Below are 19,318 nucleotides of genomic sequence, written 5' to 3' on the forward strand. Positions count from 1 at the left end.
CTGTAGTGTGCATATGATTAAGGATTATTGCAAGCCTCTTCTAAACACTCTTCTCTTTTCCTTCTTCTCCATTCTTGATCCAGAGAGACTTAGGCATGCTAGCAAGGTTGAGTGGAGTTCTCCCATAACTCTATTCCCTTGAACAGCCCTTGCATTTCTTCCTTTATCCTCATTGCAAGGTTGTGGAGTTCATTTGAATACAGTGATTCACCCCCTCCCTCCTTTACTTAAGGTTGAAATCCCAAAGACTTCTAGCCAAAAAAAGTGGCACCACCCATGATAAAATCGACCAAGGCCTCAAGCACCTGGAGCACAAGGATCCTCTACTAAGACATTTGCTCTCTATAGACATGGTTGTGTGAGTGTGTTCGTTGGCTTATCTAGGTCCCAAAATTGTTAGGATATTTTCCCAAGACCCTAAAAAGCCTAAGGCTTAAGACCTAGGGGATTTATGACCTTCAATTGTATGAGAAATGACCATCTCAATTAGTAGCCCAACACTCTAGCCTATCAAGCCAAGTGTCTTTTGCTAGTTGACACTTCTCTACTTTTGTTGAAGGGCATACTTATTTGCCTTAGCGCATCAAGTGCTTGCACATCCATTAAAATTTTAACATCAAACTAGCCTTAGAGTATCCCACCAATGCTTGTATCATCCCAAGAAAAACTTGTGTGCTTATATTAGTCCAAGAAAGGCATCTTTAACCTATGTAGTGATCTTGCTTGCATGGCTAACAATATCATCCCCACCTCACCTCGTATGTAATGATAGGGCCTTGAAAAAGCAATCCTAGTTTTTCTCACACATGATCAAGGAGTTCATTTCCTTGGGTGGTAGTGGGTAGGACTTGGTAATCGCCTTGCCTAAGCCTAAAAAACCCACGAGGCTAATATCACATTGACAATATCATCTTCTTAATTGGCCCATTTTTTGAAATTTCTTATGCTCCCTCCACAAAAAGAATGGTCGAGGGCATACCTACGCCACGTTTGGGTAGGTAGCTAGTCCACTTTTTCCTATAGCATGTTTTTATATATAAAAAGTAGCTAATAAGGGCTTGCGCTATCTTGTTGGCTTCAACATCCAAGTGTTGTGGGCTACACAAGATTACACATGGAGCTTATACTTCCATTGTGCATGACACAAGTGGTCATGCCTACTTTTTTAATTGTAGGGAGTACTAACCCCCTTCATTCCAAGGTCTTGGATCGTGCATGACAGAAGTGCTCATGGCTCTTGTTTAATTGTAGGGAGCAACCCCCTTTATTCCATGGTCTTAGAGACCATAATTGAGGTTTCTTATATAAGAGTATTCCAGAGCTAGAACATTTCTTTATTATTGAAATAAGATGGCCACGCTATAAAGCACCCAACATCTACTTTTGCTATTAATTAGTTTGGTCCCAAAAAATATAAGGAAGAGCTTAGCATTGAAAAGAGGGACAAATGGTTTTAGGCCAAAAACCTTCGGTAAAAATGGCTTTCTGTTATCATTGACAGTTGAACGTTGAAATCTGGCGCCCTGTTTCATGCCCCTAATGAAAAATAAATTTTTATGTTTTTATTTTTTTTTTCAAACTTCTCTTGACCTTCTTGCATCTTCCTCTGTGAACATTTCATCTCCTTCTCCTTGTCGACCTCCCCACCATCTCCCTCAATCTTGTAATGCCTGCTCTGTGACCACCTTTGCTCCGAGGCGTATGCTCTCCTACTCTACGTCTCTTTGCTCATCCATCATGTCTCTCCATGTTTCTCTCCATGACGTTAGATCTTTGGTTCCCGCATGTAGGAGGACAATCCACATCTTTCTCTCACTCTCTTTGGGCATGTGTAAAGGGGTAAACAAGAGGAAGCTTTGCCTAATATGCCGAGAATCTTGGTGGGTGCCATTTTGTGCACTCCAAGAAAACGAGGAGTTTGTGCTGTCCATATTAGGGGAGAGGGTGGTGTGAGGAGGAGAGAGGAGGGAGGAGGGAGGAGGGAGGAGGGAGGGGATGGGATGGGATGCAAGCAACCAAGCTAACAGGAGTGGCTATTGGGGAAGGAGGAGCATAGCACTGGGTTTTAAGGTTTTGCTAATGTTCTACACCTTAGTAAAACCTTAGCATGTGCTAGGTTGTTATAAGGTTCTACACCTTAGTAAAACCTTAGTAAAAAATTAAATGTGATAGCATCATAAATTAATTAATGAAAAAGAGCAAATAGAAGAATAGTAAAGCACCCAACGTCTACTTTTGCTATTAATTAGTTTGGTCCCAAATTTTTTTAAGGAAGAGCTTAACATTGAAAAGAGGGACAAATGGTTTTTAGGCTAAAAACCTTAGGCTAAAAAGGATTTTTGTTATCATTGTAGGGATTTTTCAATTATGAGGTTGTGGAAGGAGGTGATGGTTGAATGTTGAAATTTGGCCCCCTCTTTAATGCTCATAATGAGAAAACAATTTTTTTGTGTTTTTAAATTTTATTTCGAACTTCTCTTGACCATTTGCATCTTCCCTTGCAAACATCTCATCTCCTTCTCCTTGTTGACCTCTCCCAATCTCGCAATGCATGCTCTATGACCTCCCTCGCTTTGAGGCATCTGCTCTCCGTCGCTCTCTGATGTTTGCTCTATGTCTTTTTGCTCGTCTCTCTCCACAGTGTCTGTTCATGTTTCTCTCCACATGACATCAGATCTCTGGTTCTTCCTACATTTAGGAGGACAACCCACATCTCTCTCTCTCTCTCTCTCTCTCTCTCTCTCTCTCTCTCTCTCTCTCTCTCTCTCTCTCTGGGCATGTGCAAAGGGGTAAACAAGAGGAAACTCTGCTTGATATGCCAGGAATTTTGGTGGGTGCCCCTTTGTGCACTCTAAGAAAATGAGGTCTACATTAGGGGAGAGAGTGGTGTGAGGAGGAGGGAGGGAGGGAGGAGACAAGGGATGGGATGCAAGCAGTCAAGCTGAGGAGGAGGGAGGAGGGAGGAGACGAGGGATGGGATGCAAGCAGTCAAGCTGAAAAGAGCGGCTCTAGGAGGAGGAGGAGCACGGCACCAGGGTCTAAGGTTTTGCTAATGTTCTACAACTTAGTACTTTCGCATGTGCTAGGTTCTAAGGTTCTACACCTTAGTAAAACCTTAGTAAAAAATTGAATAGGATAGCATCACAAATTATTCAATGGAAAAGAGAAAAAATAGGAGAGTGCGATATTATTTATATAGGATTCTTATTTGCCCTATCGTGTGCGTACAATACATAGTCAAGGAAAAGTTAAGGACAGAAGTTGACATATGAGAAAAACAAAGGTTAAGGGTAGACCTGAATATCAAAGGTTGGGTTAAATGATTAATCATGGGTTAGGAGGTAAGGCGTTTCTTGTATGCGCGCGACCAGCTTGAACACACTCTCGTCGTGTTGTGTTGCTGCTGCAAGGACCTAGCTAAGCAGTCTCCAGGGGCTCTGTTTGTGTGGGAAGGCAGGCTTCCTGATCTCTGCACTCGAATGGCTTCTCACAGCGCGGGGGCCTTCGGATCCATCCTTGCCTCCGTAATCCTGCTTCTCATCGGCTTGCTGGCCTTCTCCATCCGCCTCTTCTCGGTAATTTCTTTCCTGAGTCGCTCATTTTTCCTCATTTTATTTTTCGTGCACACCATGGCCATAAGCTCTGCTTCAACCGTGGCATTTGTTTGCAGGTCATCAAATATGAGAGCGTCATCCATGAATTCGATCCATATTTCAACTTTAGGGTAACTCAGGTGAGATTCCAGATGCCTACCATTGACATCAATTATGCCAAAATTACCTGCACTAACTTAGGTTTTAGAAGCAGCCAGATGCCCTCCATTTGATATATAGACTATGCATAACTTCTCTTCAATTATCTGCACTAAGCTAGGTTACAGAATTCTTTCCAATTTTTTGGATGCCTTCCATGGACATAAAATACCCTTCATTTATTTACACTAACGTTGATTATAAAAAAATTACATTTTAATGTGTATCATTGCACGTAAGGTATGGTTTTTACTTTATAGAAGATCATCCAATGAGGCTCCCTGGACGAAAAAGAAACATTTAAAAACCTGGATATTCTATTTCTCTGTGTCTTGAGCTCTTATTAGCCTACTCTTCAAAACAACCAGGCTAATGCAAATCAATTCTAAGGTAGGTGTTCGGAGGGGGCCTTTTCATGTCTCATTATGGGCCTTAGGCACATGGATTGAGGGCAACGGAAATTATGTAAGGAGGGTTGCTGCCTGGCAAAGGTATCAGAGTAGGTGTAGATAGCCATAATCAGACACCAAAAAGTTGTGTACATATTTTTTCTGTTTTGGGGAAGAATCAGCTTGCAGATCAGATTGGATGGTTGTTAGGCTCAGACTCAACAGTGTAAGAGGATTCCTTGGTTAATGGGCCCTCATCGTAAGTCATTGAAAATATTGTTAGTTCAAGATGCTATCAATGCTGGCAATATCTCAAGATTGGCAGCAAATGATTTCTTTAGATGACGCAAAGCCGTTAACAACACATGCAATTGATGGAGATGCTTTGGAAGCCCTAGAGGACACCTTGGACCTACTTACACTAAAGGATACTACATTTGGTGTGGCTACTTGGAGTCCATAAGGAAAAGTGACAATGATTCAAAAGCAGGGGGTGCTTCCAATTGTCTGAGAGTGCTTAACCATGGATTATTTCCGGAGAGATGTAATCGGACAGGCGTTTGACAGTGGGGGCTTGTTTGGGTTTGTCCAGAAAGTTCTTGATGATGTTGCTAATGCCTCAGGGTTCAGTAAGCTGCTTGGTCTTGTTCAGTTAACCTTAACAGGCAAGTTGCATAAATTACAATTATTTAATGTATGCTGGTTCGTAGTGGTTCAAGTGTGGAACAGGGGCCCTTTTTAGAAGGCATGACCAGCCCATAAGGGGGCCTGCTGGCTGGTTGGCTAGCATTGCCTCCGTACCATTTGGGCACCCTATGTTGGGGCCAGCCCATAAGGGGGCCTGCTGGCTGGTTGGCTAGCATTGCCTCCGTACCATGTGGGCATGACCAGCCCATAAGGGGGCCTGCTGGCTGGTTGGCTTGCATTGCCTGCGTACCATTCGGGCACTCTATGTTGGGGCCAAGCCTGGGCAGCCTTTTCCCCCTTAAAGCCTCCCAAGAGGGGGTGCCTACTTTGCTCAGATGACTAGTCCACATGCCGCCTGCAGTTGGTCTAAATGCCTGGCTGTCCTATTTTCCAATGCCTGCCAGATTTGTTCCAGCCTTGCTGCTAGTTTTGCTACCCATTGTGAACCCTAATCCCCAACATATTATCTCTATTATGCCTTGTGCCATAGACACCAAACCTTGGCCTCATTTGACTTCCTGTGGTCTTTTGAGCTCATTGCTTTCCTTGTAAAGGTGACCTCAGGTGAGCAGTATGAATGGATGATCCCTGTGGAACAAGTTATTGTAATGTTTTTGTAATGGGAGTTTAAATTGGAGCTCTACAGTGAATGGATGCTATTTTTTTGGTTCAATCATTAAATTTTTACAGACAATTAAGCTGTTCTATCTCTACCAATTTGTTATCATGTGCATCTTGCAGTATCTTGCAAAACATGGGATCTATGATTTTTGGAACTGGTTTGACGATCGCACTTGGTAAGTTTCAAAATACGCTGATGATGCTCATAACATAACTGTTAAGTGATTCAGGATTTCATGGGCAAGCTGGTCTTCACAGGTATCCTCTTGGTCGTGTGATTGGAGGAACTGTGTACCCAGGCTTAACACTGACAGCAGGATTCATGTGGTGGTAGGCTTTTTGTTTGGATTACTTTATTGCAACTTGCAATATACTTTTGGAGCACAGTGGTGGTGATGCATTAAGTTTTTGGTGATGTTGCTTGTGTCTATTGCAGGCTTGTAAATTCTGTGAACATTCCTTTGTCAGTGGAAACTGTTTGTGTTTTTACTGCTCCAATCTTTTCGGCCAACGCTTCATGGGCAACCTTCCTACTGACAAGGGTTGGTGCTTATCAAGTGTTTTTTTTTTTGGCTTATGTGAAAGGGCTGTATAACTACCTCATGGTTTACAAGTGAAATGCATTATGCAACTTCAAATCAGCATGAAAGGGATGAGCTTTTTTTATTGAATAATTGGTCCCTCGTGAGGACATTTAATGTAGTGTATGCTTGGAACCTGTGCAAGAGTGATGAGGAATTGTGTTCTTGCAGTCCTCCCAAGCATGGGATCTTTTAATTGGCTTGCACGATTACGGTCTCCTTTGATGTGTTCACAGGCATCTTCTCCAACAGACTTGCAGCAAATCTTGACAGTATTTTTAGCCCCCTTTTCCAGTCCCATCTGCAGCAGTATCTGAGCAGGTGTGCCCGCTTTTCCAGTCCTATCTGCAGCAAGATCTGAGCAGGTGTGCCAGCAGCTTCAAGTAATCAGCGTCATCATTTAGCCCAGCACACTCCCAAGTTTAATGTATTTGTTTAGTAAATCACAAAGTTCATCCAGGGGACCCTTTAATACCTAGTCTTCATTGGTTTCAGTTTTATGTTAGGTATTGTTCAAGTGGTTCATTTTGTACACGCCTTCATGGTAGCACACTCGACATGCTAAATGTGTACAAACTTTTGTTAGGGGGTTGGGATCCTGGCATTACATGCTCGGGGTTCTTCTCTAATTAAATTTTTCTTTGATTGGAAAATGGTTCAAGCTCCTCAAAAGGGGTTTGTTTTGAGCAGCCTATTCCACCTCTCCTACTCACTTCTTTCTTATTACATTTTTTCCTCTCTCCCTCTCTCATTTTTGTTTTCAAACATTGGCTTTCATTTACCTATCTACACACTTGAAAGAGGCAGACTCCCTAGGAGAGTCACCTCGGCACCTAGCAGAACACAGACATGAGAGGATATGGTATGCGAAAGTTACTCATTGGTTCCTCTCCCATGAGCTCCATATAGACTGCCTGCCACCCTTCCGCTATAGCCTAGATGCACCCTACTCCCTTTCACCCATCAGGATATCAACGGTCCGCTCTGACCTTCTCTGCCTACACACTCACACTACGTGGTTGGGACCCTCACATTTATCCCTGAAGGTGCAGTGAGATCAGTTCCTGAGGGTCACAGATGATGGATTTATTCAGTGGCCTCACTATTTAAGCTGCCACATGTCCCATGCCATGCGATTTGCAATTGATCAGTTTAGAGTCTTATCACACCAGAACGAGTCTCATTTTCTTGGACATCAGGCGGAGACAAGGAGTGCCAATTGCGTCGCTCGAGGACAGGATCTGCAGACTGCCACCTGGAGATTGAGATAGAGGAGCATTACATATGCAGATGCCCAGTGTATTATGAGATTTATGGGTGATTTCATTGCCTTTTCCAGGATGGGTTTAAATGCCTCTGCAGGATCATCATGGACTTTCCAGATCAGTGATGCCTAGGGCTTTACTTGATGAAGCTGTGGGGACACTGAGCTACTTCGAGATGACAGGGACAGGGTCCAGGATACTGCACAAGCCTTCATCACCAGCTTCTTTACTGTGGTATATGGAGGAGGCACCAAACAACGGTCCCACAGGCCTGATCCTGAGGACTCCACTCGACAGACCAGGTAGGGAGTCCCAAAGCTCCCAGGGGTCACATCGGACCGGGCACCCTAGCTACAGTGCACTGGACACCCTCGGCCTGACAGGAGGCACCCATCTGCACCCATTGTTACATTAAAAAAAAAGGTTTTGGTCTCTTAAGTGCCGAGTTTTGTAAGAGTGGTGCACTAAGGATACAGTGCTTTAACTGGTTTTGGAGCTCCAGTAGGAGAATGGACAGATGAGGAATCTCAGTGCTTCCAAGCCCATTGTAATTTGAAGCTCCGGTGTGAGAGATGCTCCCCTGACACTTAGCATGGGAGCTTCCCCTTAGATGTAGGGTATTTACAATAATTGAATAAATATCAAGGCTTTTGGGAGTCATGGGCAAAAAGGGAGGGGGCTCACCGTCACAAGCTTTGAATGGACCTCCTTTCTTGCATAAAAAGAGAAAAAACTCTTGGAGTGAAGGATACGGTGCACGGAGTTGTGGGTTCATGACCATGAAAAATTCCTCCTCCTTATTCATGCAAAATTTTTTTCTTCCTTCTTCCCCTTCTTCTTATGCTCGAATAAGTAGAAGAAGACAAAGAAAAAGAAGGCATGCTTTTTTTCTTCTTCTTTTTCAGAGCTTGGATTGTTGTAGCAAAGGAGACGTGGAGGAGAACACTCTCATCAAAATTCCGTTGCTATGAAATCGGATCTGTCAAGCCACTCTTGGACCCACGCAGTAACATGTATTCTTAGGTGAATCCCACATGCCGGCACAAAATAAGAACACAACGTTTGTTTTCTTGTGCTCGTCAAGACTGTGGTTCCTCAGCTTCGGGCTCAGTCTGTTAGAAGTCATCTCCTGTCTATTTTTATACACCAGGGCCTCTGTTGTGGGTGTGCCCGCCCTGCATAGGTGTTTTATCATTTTTCCTCACTCCCCGTACTTTTTCCCCATTTTTCCCCATTTTTCCGTGGTGTGGATGGATGCCAGATGTTGGCAGGAGCCTTTGGTGGCTGGCCGATTGTCCATTCAGCAGTCGTGTGGCTGGCCGACTGCCTATTCAGCAAGCGTGGAGATTTTCTACTGGCCGACTTGCTTTATGCAGTCGTGGAGGGCCATCATGCGCTGGCCGACCCCATCTATGGGGCATATAAATATGCCCCATGCTCCCCACCACTTTCTCTTTCAGTTTTTTGCGGGATCTTGTGTATAGAGAAGAGTTTACACGCCTATTTCTCTGTGTCTCTTGTGCTGTCTATTTTCTGCACTCTACTTGCTCTTGTCAACCCAAGTTTGGTTATCATTTCCGCTGCATATTCTGACATGGTATCAGAGCCCTAGGCTCGTAATAGATCTTGGGAGTTTTCTGAGCAAGAGGGGGATAGTTAGGTTGTTGATTGGTGGACTGTTTTGGACTGTTCGGGAAGAGAAGTTGCAAGAGGAAGGCGGGCTAAGGTGCTGGACAGCCACTTGCAGGTTTTAGAGATTTTTTTTCCCACCCACCCACCCTTTTCAGTTTAATCCCGGCGATGGCAGATTTACTAGAGATGGCTGAGAAGCACGTGAAGATCTTGACTCTCCCCACGTTCCCAGTGGACCGTCAGTACAACCTGGGCACAGTTTGAAGAAGTCTTCAAGAAAGAGTTCCTCAAGAAGGAGGATCACCACAACATAGTTGCTCAGCTTGCCAGTTTGACCATGACCTTGCAGAACCTCACTTATGAGGTCTACCTCCAGAAATTTAGAGATTTGTAGATGAAAGCTACGAAGATGGATTCTACAACTCTTTTGGGTTTCTTCGTAGTAGGATTAACCGACTCGCTTTTGCACTTATGCCACTGGCATGGCTAGTGAGATTATAGGCGATATGCCACCAATGGTTTACAAGCACTTTGCGCGTATTTATGATGATACGATGGTCTCTTCCAAAACCAAGCCCGGAATTGAGCAGGGGAACAAGAACAAAAGAAAGTTCTTCACGCCGATGCACGATAGGAGGAAAGTCTTCAGACCAACCTTCGAAGAATTCTACTTCAACTCCAGTGAAGAAAACTTGTCTCCTCAAGGCTTTGAAGCTCAAGAAGGACGGACATTGCTTCATCTGCGACGAAAAAGGACACATGCGTAACGAGTGCCCAAAGAGGAAGGATGCTAAGACCAACACAGGACCCAAGATGAAGGCAGCCAACCAGTTGTCTTTGACAGGTACTTCAAGCACTGTACTTTCTCGCCATAGTTGTCAGGTATAAAACAAAGGTACGAAAAAATGGTACCGATACGGGGGACTCTTAAATTTTGAAAAATAAGTTCGATTGAGGTACGATCCACTTTAAAAAACACTTGAAAAATAGATATTTGTACACTTTTGGCCATACTTTCAGAATTGGTACCATACCCTCCTTTACTTTTTTAGTACCTGAAACAAATCATGGCACCATACTCTCCTTTACTTTTCATACTTTCAAATTGCGAGTGGGGGGCCATACTTTCAGACTTGGCACCATACTCTCCTTCACTTTTCATACTTTCAGTCTGGGGACCTCATGCCTTCCTTTCTTGTGGAGCCCAGACCTAATTGCCAAAGAGAGAGGGAGGGAGAGCCTAGGTAGTAGGCCCTAGAGAGCTTGAGAGAGAGATGGGGCCCAAGCGACGAGAGAGAGAGAGAGAAAGAAAGATATATTAAGCGTCTACTAGAGACTCAATGGGCCTATGAGACCAAAGTGATACAATAATGTCCATGGCATATCTCATCATGGAATGGAAAATAAAACAGAATGAAAACATAAATATAGCTATCTCACTGGGGTGATACAAAACTGTCCATGGAAACTCGTCATGGAATACTGAGAACATAAAAACATGGGAGCAAACCTCAGCTCAGAGAAGATGGTATACCACTCTCCAAAATGTCAAGCATGGGGCTGACGAGTATGGCCGAGAGGTCTCCCTCAGCTATGTCACGTGGAAAGGAAAGAAACACAGAGAGAGAGGTGTGTAAACTCTTCTCTATACACAAGATCCCGCAAATAACTGGATGAGAAAGTGGTGGGGGCATGGGGCCTATTTATATGCCCCATGTGAGTAGTCGGCCAGCACTGGTGGCCCTCCACGACTACATGAAGCAGTCGGCCAGCAGTAGAGAACTCCACGACTGCATACAGCAAGTCGGTCAGCAGTAGAATACTCCACGCTTGCTGATGGGCAGTCGGCCAGCCACACGACTGATGAATGGACAGTCGGCCAGCCACCACCAGAAGCTCCTGCCAACATCTGGCAACCATCCACACCATGGAAAAAATGGGAAAAATACGGGGAGTGAGGAAAAATGATAAAACAGTGGAGCATGTCTTGGATCTGGAGCTGATGAGGTGATCGTGGTCGACGGGGGGGTCAAGGGCGTCGGGCACGCTAGAGTGCATAGGCTCGGTCCGAGGTAACTCCTCTCGGGCCTAGGTAGTAGATATAGAGAGCTTGAGAGGGGGGGGGGAGAGCCTAGGTAGTAGGCCCTAGAGAGCTTAAGAGAGAGGGGAAAGAGAGATGGGGGCCAAGCGAGCTGCCTTGTTGCCTTGGGGGCCTGAGCAAAGGGCGGGTGGGTCGAGGGTGCAACAACCAAGAGAGCAAGAAAAAACAACAACAAGACGTCAACAGAGAGCGAATGCCAAAAAAGGGTAAAAACGTCTTTTTTGATCGTACTTTACCGGTCAGGTACGAAACCATACGAACTGGCAAGAACGCTGCAACGAAACTGTCATTGGAAAAAAAAAAGTCCCGGACCTTAGTTTCGTTTCGTACTGGTTTTTACGTCCCTGTGGTGCGGTATGCGTCCCACAAACAACTATGTTCTTATTGTCTGTTCAACTCTTACGGTTTTTGGCTTGCACAATCTTCTCTGAGTTTATGGAGAAGTGAATGGCCACATAATCCACATTCTTTTGGGACCCTGAAAGGTCACACAACTTTGTTAATTACAAACTTGTGCAGAAATTGGGTCTGGACACGATGCCTAGCGATCATACCTACGAGGTACGCCTACCTGCGGGTCGGCAAGTGTGGGATCAAAAGGTGGAGAAGCTACCGATCTGGATTCAGGACTACAGAGATATTCTTGAGTGCTATGTTATGCATCTAGAGTATGTAGACTTGCTATTAGGGATTGAGTGAGGGAAGTGGTCGTGAGAGCTCAATAGTGAGCTTGAGTGACTCGTCTATCAATGCCCTCAAACTCTCTGTGAAGCTGTCTGTATATCTCCTCTTGCTCATCATATACTATGTCGCTCTCCTTGGCCGCTAGTGTTTGCGACACTCAAGCTCCTCAAAATCAGCCTACATACCATGTATTCACTAGTAGTTATTAGTGACTAGCCACTTTAAACTTTTTTTTAAGTATGGGTACGGAAAGCACGGTACCGGTACGGTATGTATTGAAAGTACCGAACGGATGAGTATGAGTACGGAATGCAATGATGCTGTAAACTGAATCTCAGCCAATGGGGGCTGATTTGCATCTGTTAGGGGCTGAATTTCAGCACCCTGTTGAGCACTTGAATTCTCCACATATGGCTGACCCAAGTTATCTGCATAGCATGATTTGGATTAGTAACCTTTGCTAGGGACGGGCTACCTACGAGATCCCAGGAAAGAGGCCGGGTAGGACCAGACCAGTTTTAGGGCAGTGTGCAGGCGCATGTGTGGACAGGTCCAGCGACAGCCTCAACAGCTGACTAGCCATGAGGGAGCTTAATCACCTATAAACCCTCAAAGCATTTGCATTTCACCAACTTGGGAATTTATTTGCAATTGGTCACCTTTTCATTACGCTTACAATTACAATAGTCACCTTTTCTTTACTCTTACAATTACAATAGTGATCAATTTTTGTATTTTGGAGTGTTTTCTCACAGATTAATATACATATTAGCAATATGCTGTTGTTGAATGCTTGTTTTTGTGCATTAAGTCTTCCGTTGTCATTATCTATCTATTAAACCCTTGTGTCTAGCCTTACATTGGTAACAAAGCTTAGTGTTTTGTGCAAAATGTTTCTTTTCTAGCATTTTGTCATGTAAAAGTCAGCCCATAGAGTTAGGAGAGCACAATTGAGTTTGGGAAAAGTTTTCTTTGGGTACCCTTATCTTTTTTCGAATTTTCTTTCTCCATCATGGCCATGGACGAGCAAATGGCAGCTTTAGCCAATATGTTGTTGGCACAGCTTGATAACCAGATAGTTGCACAGCTCGATAACCAGGTAGTTAGAGTAGCTGCCTCTAGGTGCCCACTAATAACAAATGGGAGACCTTAGACCCAGCAGAGGAATCCCCTTGTGAGACACCTATGAGAAATCATGATTAGGGCTATACACACTTACCACGGGTACAGAGGACCCCTTTTTGGTCTTATCAGGTTTCGAAAAGGAAGTTGTCAAATAATTGAAACTCTATTTTCTCTCTGATAGATTTAGATCCCTTAACTCAGGGAGACTTTAGTGATATTAGTGTAACTCATCGTGATTCATGTATTATCTTTCATCTAATGGGCTACTCAAGCCTCCTGTAGATGTGATAGAACTTTGCCTGTGTGTGTGTTGGGGGGGGGGTGAGAGAGAGAGAGAGAGGACCTGTTCGACCTGTTCGCCTGCAGACGTGCTCATCTACATCATCTGTTTCGACCTCCTTGCTTGATTGACCTGCTCGCCCCCTTGTGTGTGTGTGCTGAGACGCTTGCCTGCTCGCCCCCTTCTGATTCTGTTCGCATGTTTGCTTTCTCGCCCGCTAGTTCTGCTGTCTGTGTGAGCCTCACCTGCTCTTTTGTTTCACTTTTCGTGTGTGTACCTTGCTCGCCTGCTGCTCTGCTCCATCTATTTGCTGCTCGCCGCCTCTTCTTGTTTCATAGCTTCCGTCTTTGCTTTCTCTTCAGCCTCTTGGCTGCCTTGTGTGTGTGTGAGAGAGAGAGAGACAATACGCGCCGCCTGGGGTCTTCTGTTCCTGCTGCCGGGAGCCAGCGACCTCTACGCGACTGTGTATGCGCCGCCTACCGTCTCCTATTCCTGCTGCCGTTGCACTTCCGCCTGCCGTCTCCTATTCCGCCTGCCATTGCACTTCCGCCTTCTCCTTCTGTCTTTTCTGTCCAATTTGTAATCAGCGTACTAATTGTCCCTTTTTTTCTGTCACTGCTGTCTGCCTGCTCAACTGCTCGTTTCATCCTCATATTGCGAGTTTCCTTACGTTCCTCCTTCACTTCCCCTCTTTCTTCAGTTTGCAAGCTGCAGCGCCAGCGTGCGTGTATAGCTGCGTCTATGTGTGTGTCAGCCTGTTCCTTTTCACAGCCTTTCCCTTTCCGTGATTCTATCAATGGCTTCAGCTTTAAATGTTTGTACATATGCCCGAAAAGAAAGATCTGCAGATGCTAAGCGCCGCCTATCAGAGCCGGCTTTACAAGATGATACATTTACGTTGGAAGCTCAGTATGTGTTTGATACCCTTAAGGATGACTTTTAACAGTCACGACAGGAATGGGGCAAACCGATTCCAGAGGTCACCTACAAATTGAAGTTGCCGTCCCTGGTAAACCCTCTCAGAAAGTTGTCTCAAACTGTGGTTATAATATTCTTTCCAGGAAGAATCCCTGCGGCCAGCGATGTCGCGCAGTGGATTAAGTCCTTCCTTGGAGGATGCTTTGTAGAGGGAGTGTATTTTGCTTCAAGAGGCTTTTATGAGGTGCATTTATCAGATGCTTCATGCAAGTAGAGGCTTCTTGAGTTCTCTCCCCTGTTTTATGGGAGGCAAATGGTACATGCTATGCCCTGGTCCCCAAACAAGGACTATCAAAGTCTTGTACGGCATCACTGCCCTGTATGGGTTGAGGTTGCAAACTTCCCGGACTATATGCGTGAAGAGTTGCCTGGCCTGGCTGCCTCTTTGGGACAAGTCATTTGTCCACCACACCCCATGGGAAACCGTAACAGGTTTTGCATTCTCTGGGACACTGACATACCTACCCCCCCTTCTATTGCGGTAGAAGTTGAGGGAGTGCAATTGGGCAAAAAGTATTTTGAATTGAAGTGGGGTGTGTTTGCAGGTGCTTGTTTTGCCTGTCACAAGTTTGGGCATCTAGCCTCTGAATGCCCAATGGTCCTGCATCAGCCCCCCCCCGAATGCCTTGCCACCCCAAACACGGGAAAAGAATGATAATTTGCAAGTCAAGACAGCAAATACAAATGGAGCAAAGAATGCAAAATCAGTCAATCAGGTGCCCGCACTTGTAGAAAAAGGAAAAGATAAAGGGAAAGAGAAGATGAAGGAAACTGTGGGGATTGAACAGGACAGTTTTAAACAACCCAAGAAGGTGGTTATATTGAAGCAACGCCCCCTTCAATCTCGTTAATGGGATGCTTCTTCTCCCTCACCAGGACAAACTTCTACTTCAGCCTCTGCTCCTATCCTTCAAAATTGGGTGGGCGTACTCAAGAAGGGCATCCCCATATGTGATTCAGAAGAAGAGGAAAATGCTATGTCTTTCATGGGCAATGAAGGCATGCAGCCTATGCAGGCAGAGACATAGCCTCTCTGATGTCTGGTTCTTATCCTCACACTCTGCTGTACATACCTTTTCATGCTTCAAACACTTAAGTGCTTTACATACAATGTACAGAGCCTCTGCAATGTCTCAAAGTGGAGGCTATTATGGATATATGTACATAAAATGCAGCCAGATATTGTTCGTTTGCAAGAGCATAATCAACACTCCATGGCTGGACAACATGTTTTTTTGCATGGCTATATTTATATTATGCTGGTACTACTACCTATTCAGGTGTATGCATACTGGTTAGACATGAGTTGCAGCCTCAGTTGGCCTTCAATGACAATAGTGGCAGATGGATAGTAATACAATGCAATGTTAATGGTGATATTTTTGAGTTTGCATCAGTCTATGCCTCCCAGACCTCTGCCATGAGGGCTTCTTTGTGGGATTCTTTATGCAGATATCCATGGAGATCCAATGCATTCATCTGTGGGGATTTTAATAATTCCCCTCTGCCTAGAGATAATACCACTTCACGATCTCATATGCTATCATTGGAAAGGCACAAATGGGATGACATGCTTCTTTCTGTGCAGGCTGAAGATTTATGGGTACTTCTCCAAGGGTCAGTCCTTGGATATACTTTTCATCATAATGCACTTACTACGTATTGGGCAAGGCTTGACAGATGGTATTTGTTTTATCCACAACAATTTGCAGATTTTAGCCCTCATCTCCTTATAGACTTCTCATTGGGCTTGTCAGATCATGCTCCATTGTGGATGAATTTGCAGCTTGGCATGCCTCATGATGATTTGTCATTTTTCTCCAGTAGATTGTTGCATGTTAATCGGGCTTATTTCCAACATCACAACTTTCAGCAAATGATCAGATTTGCCATTCATCCTTTGCCAGTTCATGCCCAGGAGGACATGAATTATGCTTGGGATAGCTTCGTCTCTCGTATTCAGAATGTCATCAGGGAGTATGGCAAATGGCATATGACAAAATGGAGGAATGAGGTTAAATGGGCAAAAAGGACAGCACAACATTTGACTGAATTTTCTCAGTCGAGGCCACTCTCTGATTCAGAAAAGGATTCCCTTTCACATGCACAATTTAAACTTACTGTTAATGATCAGAGGAAATTGCACAAATGGCAGATTAGGGCAAGAATGAAGCCCCTCATGGATAAGGGCTGCTCTTCAAAATCCTTTTTCCAGGGCTTGCATGCTACTCGAAATAAAAATTCATGTCTAAGGGTTCGGAAACTGGATGGCTCTTGGACTCACTCTTTCTCTGATCTCCAAGACGAATGCCACAATTTTTTCCAGAAATTGTTTTCTGCTCCTGGTTCCCCATCAAATCAAGTGACTGATGCCAGGACTGAATTTCTTCAATATGTTTCTGGAATAGTTGAAATGGATGATGCTCTTACCTTGGAGAGGCCTTTTACTGACACAGAACTTGATAATGCGTTGTTCCACCTCAGCAAATACAAGTCCCCTGGCTGGGATGGCCTTACAGTAGAATTTTATATTTCTTTTTGGGATGATTTGAAAGAGGTCCTTTTGCGAATGATCAATGTGGCCTGGCAAGAAAATCAGTTGCCGCACTCTTGGAAGCATGGTATAGTCAAGCTTGTCCCCAAAAAACATCTGTGTGATCATATATCAGATTGGAGGCCTATTACTTTGATGCTTGTACTTTATAAACTTATTGCCAAAATGATTGTACATAGGCTTCACAGGATACTGCATGCAGGACTTCATCCTCATCAGTATGATTTTGTGCCACGAAGACAAATCCATGACAATATATCCAATGCCTTGACTGCAATTGAATATGCTAAGTACTCGCATCAAGATGTGCTTATATTGCAGGTGGATATTGCTAAGGCATTTGACAATGTTCAATGGGATTTCATCTCTCAGATCATGACAAAGTTGGGCTTTGGTCCCAAGATGGCAAATGCTGTTTACTGGCTTTATTCTGGCTCTACTGCTCAGTGCATTCTTGGGCGGCATCTGTCTCGGTCGTGGATATTGGGTCGATCAGTTAGACAGGGCTGCCCTCTCAGTGCTCTCTTCTATGCCATTGCGACCCATCCTCTTTTGATGTATCTTGATCATCTTACAAACACAGGACAGATGACTGGTCTCAAAATCCCAGGGGCTACATCTTTTTTGGCACAAGCATATGCTGATGATTCCTTCTTCATGCCACAGAATTCTCCTCAGGAACTTCGCATGCTTATGGCCACTCTTTCTTTATATGGGTTGGCAGCGGGATTGCATGTCAATTTTGACAAATCTAAATTACTCCCCCTGAAACAATGTGACTAGCATTCTATTCTTTGGCCGGGTTAGGTGGTGCATTCCAGAGATATTGTCAGGCATTTGGGATACCCCATAGGATGGCATATCACCAGAAAGCAGCAGTTAAAATGGATTTTCCAGAGACTTCAACATAAACTGGAATACTGGAAGATTTCTACTTGGCCTCTTCATGTCAGGCTCAGAATAGTACAATCCATTGTGATGTCCTATGTCCAGTTCTATTTGCCCTTGCTGCATTGGTCCTCCAGGGATATTTCAGCTTTTATGTCTCAAGCTATGGAGATATTATGGAAGACAAAAACTGTTGTGAAAGCATTGAGACTGATGAAGATGGAAATGGTGTGCTCCCCAAAGATGCATGGTGGACTTAATGTCCTCAATATAAAATATCATATACTTGCAAGGAAGGCTACAATGTTGCATACTTTCTTCTGTCAACAGCAGCCATGGACTTGTATGTTAGCATCCATGTGTGTCAACATGTGGACTTGTGCTTATGGTCATTGGATTACGGATCATTGGGAGGTTGTGATTGGGAGATTTGTAGGGAGGATACCTGGTTGTCCTTTCTTTACTGCCCTCATACTTGACTGGAAACAAGTTCTCTCTAAGGTCAAATGGGCTCCTGATAATTGCTTGGAGACAAACTCGATGAGGAAAGAAAGTATTCATTGGAGTGCCATCTTTGACACTCCACTTGCTTTACAGGAACCTGTTTGGGCATATAATCTTATGAAATTGGGAATTAGGTACATACATGATGTGGTAGATGATCGGGGATATGTCTTATCCTTTCCCCAGGCCACTGCTACCTATGCATTGGGAATGCATCATAGGTTGATATGGAAGAAAATTGCTGATTTATTGCATCCCTTTTTACCTATTCCACCCGTGGCTGACACAGACAGGCTTATGGATTGGCAATTGCAGCCATCTACTACATGCATTCATCCTATTCCCCTTCTTGCCTTAACCTCCATCAAAGCCTACAGGCTTCTTCAGCCTGCACCATGGATTCATCAACATGCTAATTCTCTGTGGCATATAAAGAAGCCCCTCTCATGGTGGCGGAAGAATCTCCTGATGTTGTGGAAGTGTAAAATGCCATTGAAACAAAGACTTTTTCTCTGGAGATGTTTGACAGGCACATTGTCAGTGGGGGTCATACTTGCTAAACGTCACATTGCACCTTCCACATGTCTAAGATGTCAGGCTCCCTCAGAGACTGTTCTTCATCTGCTTTGGCACTGCCCTTGTTCCAAGATCCTCCTCAGGCGAATTTCAGATTTTCTTCGGCTCCGTTTCCCTACTCACAGATTTGGGAAACATTTCTGGCTTTTTGGCAGATATATGCGGTCCTTGTCCCAATACTCACTTTTTCTCTCTTGGGTGAGATATTGGGCTCTTTGGACAATTTGGAGTGAGCATAATTTGGCATACTTGGGTCGGCAAAATCACCAATCATATGAATCCTTCAGAGCCTCATTGCAGCAATCCTTATATGATGCCTGCCATGAGGGTGATATGGATGCTTCTTGTTTAGAGCTTTTCTCTTTATGTTTCTGACATTTGGGATACTCTCCGCTTCGGAGACTTCCCATCTTGTAAATTTATGAGCATATAAATATACTGCACTGGATATTACCAAAAAAAAAAAGTGTGTGTGTCTATGTGAATCTTTAGCTTTTTCTCTTTTTGCTGTGAGCATCTTCTCCAAGCGCTCTCCATCAGCTATGGATGTGGCTGGTTTTTCTCTTGACACCATGAGACAGCAGGAACATGTAATTCACTATGGAAAAAGACATGAAAAATCTGTTGACGTCACAGATTCCAAGAAGCCAAGACACAAGGATCCTGCTGCGCAGTTTCTTTATGATGTGCTGCATCAGGAT

General features: G+C 44.3%; 1 protein-coding gene across 2 annotated transcripts in view; it reads left to right on the top strand.

Annotated features, from left to right (window-relative positions):
- The first annotated feature begins 3,218 nt into the window (after window positions 1-3,218).
- Window positions 3,219-19,318, top strand: part of LOC147641827 (dolichyl-diphosphooligosaccharide--protein glycosyltransferase subunit STT3A-like) — a 96,585-nt gene continuing 80,485 nt past the window's right edge. The window contains exons 1-5 of one of the 2 annotated variants that reach the window (XM_086800074.1): window positions 3,219-3,575; window positions 3,671-3,733; window positions 5,570-5,625; window positions 5,708-5,779; window positions 5,886-5,991. In XM_086800074.1, coding sequence (XP_086656200.1) covers window positions 3,480-3,575; window positions 3,671-3,733; window positions 5,570-5,625; window positions 5,708-5,779; window positions 5,886-5,991 — 393 coding nt within the window. In that variant the 5' untranslated portion in view covers window positions 3,219-3,479. The remainder of the gene's footprint in view (window positions 3,576-3,670; window positions 3,734-5,569; window positions 5,626-5,707; window positions 5,780-5,885; window positions 5,992-19,318) is intronic. The other variant, XR_015266178.1, reaches the window with a different exon arrangement.

This window comes from Cibotium barometz, chromosome 1, assembly GCF_041138505.1.
Source record: "Cibotium barometz isolate CiBa-2024 chromosome 1, ASM4113850v1, whole genome shotgun sequence".
Taxonomy (NCBI): Eukaryota; Viridiplantae; Streptophyta; class Polypodiopsida; order Cyatheales; family Cibotiaceae; genus Cibotium; species Cibotium barometz.